At 46.0% G+C, this 2,771-nt stretch overlaps 1 protein-coding gene across 1 annotated transcript in view; it reads left to right on the forward strand.

Moving 5' to 3' along the window:
• Positions 1-2,253, forward strand: part of LOC111530628 (synapsin-1-like) — a 12,335-nt gene extending 10,082 nt beyond the window's left edge. The window contains exon 3 of the mRNA XM_023197908.1: positions 1,915-2,253. Within this exon, the coding sequence (XP_023053676.1) occupies positions 1,915-1,970 (56 nt within the window). The 3' untranslated portion in view covers positions 1,971-2,253. The remainder of the gene's footprint in view (positions 1-1,914) is intronic.
• Positions 2,254-2,771: the final 518 nt, after the last annotated feature.

The following is a 2,771-nucleotide window of genomic DNA, read 5'->3' on the forward strand; positions in this document are numbered from 1 at the left end:
CCCGTCTCGGCCTCCCAAAGTGCGGGGATTACAGGCTTGAGCCACCGCGCCCGGCCCAAAACTGATTTCCTAATACCTCTGTCCAAACCTGCTTATCCCATAAGTTTTCTTAATTTCCTTAGATGGCAACTCCATCCTCTCATTTTGGCCATGGCTGAGGCCAGAAACCTTGGCATTATCCTTGGCTATTTTCTTTCTCACACACATTTCAAATCTGATTCCTTAGACCCTGTACTTCTGCCTTCAAAATAGATTCAGAACCTACTAACTTTTTTTTTTCTTTTTTGAGACAGAGTCTTATTCTGTTGCCCAGACTGGAGTGCAGTGGTGCGATCTCGGCTCACTGCAACCTCCATCTCCCAGGTTCAAGCAATTCTCCCGCCTCAACCTCCCGAGTAGCTGGGATTATAGGTGACCGCCACCACACCCAGCAATTTTTGTATTTTTTTTTAATAGAGACGGGGTTTCGCTGTGTTGGCCAGGCTGGTCTCGAACTCCTAACCTCAAGCAATCCACCCACCTCGGCAAGTGCTGGGATTACAGGCATGAGCCAACACACCAGGCCCAGAAGCCACTAACTTTTTACCGTCACCATTGTTACCATCCTGAATCAAGCCACCATCATCTCTTAGCCTCGGTTTTGCCAGGGGAGCCCCCAACCTGTCTCCCTACTTCTGCACTTGCCTCCCTCAGTCTAGTTTCAGTTCAGCAGCCTGAGTGATCTTGTTAGAAAGTAAGTCCAAGTGGCCAGGCACAGTGGCTCTTGCGTGTAATCCCAGCACTTTGGAAGGCTGAGGCGGGCGGATCAGGAGATCGAGGCCATCCATCCTGGCTAACACAGTGAAACCCCGTCTCTACTAAAACACAAAAAATTAGCCGGGCATGGTAGCAGGCACCTGTAGTCCCAGCTACCTGGGAGGCTGAAGCAGGAGAATGGCATGAACCAGGGAGGCAGAGCTTGCAGTGAGCCGAGATCACGCCACTGCACTCCAGCCTGGTCGACAGAGCAAGACTCCGTCTAAAAAAAAAAAAAGTCCAAGCATGTCACTTCTTTTCCACCCAAACCCTCCAGTGGCTCCCATCTCCCTCAAAGTACAGAGTGAGGTCCTTATAAGGGCCTCACCTGCCCCCATACTCTTCTCTGACACAGTGTCCTCTTTGCTATTCCTGGAACACATCAAGTAGGGGCTCTTGCCTTAGGGTGTTTGCTTCCTGCCTGCAATGCTTTCCTCCAAATAGCTGCCTGACTCGCTCTCTCACCTCTGCCAGGCACCTTCTCAGTGAGGCTTCCGCTTGGCCACCTCACCCTTTCCCAACATCCCACCCCCCTCTTCCTTGTTCAGTTTTCTCCTTAGCTTATATCACCTTCTGATATATAAAATCATGTTTTAAAAATACATATTTTATACATATTTAAAATTTAAAATAATGTCATATGGTATATAATTTATATGTAATGTATTGCTTTTCTTCTGTCTTATTCCTATTAGAATTTCAGCCACACAAGGGCTAGAGTTTTTGTCTATTTTGTTCAGTGCTGTATCCCTGGTGCCTAGAATAGTGCTTGGCACAATGTTAACAAGGTAAATGGGGAGGGAAGGAAATAACTTGATTTTAGACCAAGGGAACAAAGAAGGTTGAAGGCCCTGAGTCCCATCTAGGAAAAACTTTCTGTGATTTGGGAGCTGCTGAGGTGGGTAGAGGCCAGACTTGGGAGGGCGTGGTGAGAGTTTAGACTTGACTGTTAGGGGAATGGAGAGCCACAAAGGATTCTAAACAAAGAGATGACAGGATCATACTTTGTTTTTTTAAAAAATTCACTTTGGGAGAAAAAGATAGTGAAGCAGTGCATATAATATTGCATTTACATTTGAATAGCATATACACATTCATCTTGATGCTCTTTTCTCATAGCAGCAGAGCCATTGAAAATGCACCACTCTATTCAGAACCCTCCCCCCCATAAATAGTGAGTACATGTGGATACAAAGGACAAAACCAAAGACACCAGAGCCTACTTGAGAGTGGAGGGTGGGAGAAGTGTGAGGATCGAAAAACTACCTATGCTTATTACCTGGGTGACAAAATAATCTTTACACCAAACCCTCGTGACATGCAATTAATTTATCCATGCAACAAACCTGCACATGTATCCCCGAACCAAAAATAAAAGTTGGAAAGTAAAGAAAAAAAAAAAAATCCCCCTCTAGTGCTTCCCATCTCACTCTGAATAAAATCTATATGATCTCACCCAGTCATCTCAGACCCATCTTTGGCTTTTTCTGTCTTTCCATTGAAGCCCACATTGGGGTCTAGACATTCCTATAAGGCATCAAGCACTCTCGGAGCTCAGGGCCTTTACATTTCCTGTTCTCTCTGCTTGGAATGGTCTTCTCTCTGATAACCCTTTATCACTCCATCACTTCACCCAGATCTTTACCCAAATGTCATGTTGTCCAACAGGCTTTTCCCTGTCCACTCTGTAAAACAGCACCAGCAGCCAGGCACAGAGGCTCATGCTTATAATCCCAGCACTACGGAAGGCCAAAGTGGGAGAATCACTTGAGCTCAAGAGTTTGAGACCAGCCTGAGCAACATAGCAAGAAATTGTCTCTATGAAAAATTTAAGAATTAGCTAAGTGTGATGGCATACACTTGTAGTCCCAGCTACACGGGAGGCTGAGGCAGGAGGATCACTTGAGCACAGAAGGTCAAGGCTGCAGTGAGCTATGATTGCACTACTGCACACCAGCCTGGGCGACAGAGTGAGA

Source organism: Piliocolobus tephrosceles, chromosome 4 (genome assembly GCF_002776525.5).
Source record: "Piliocolobus tephrosceles isolate RC106 chromosome 4, ASM277652v3, whole genome shotgun sequence".
NCBI lineage: Eukaryota > Metazoa > Chordata > Mammalia > Primates > Cercopithecidae > Piliocolobus > Piliocolobus tephrosceles.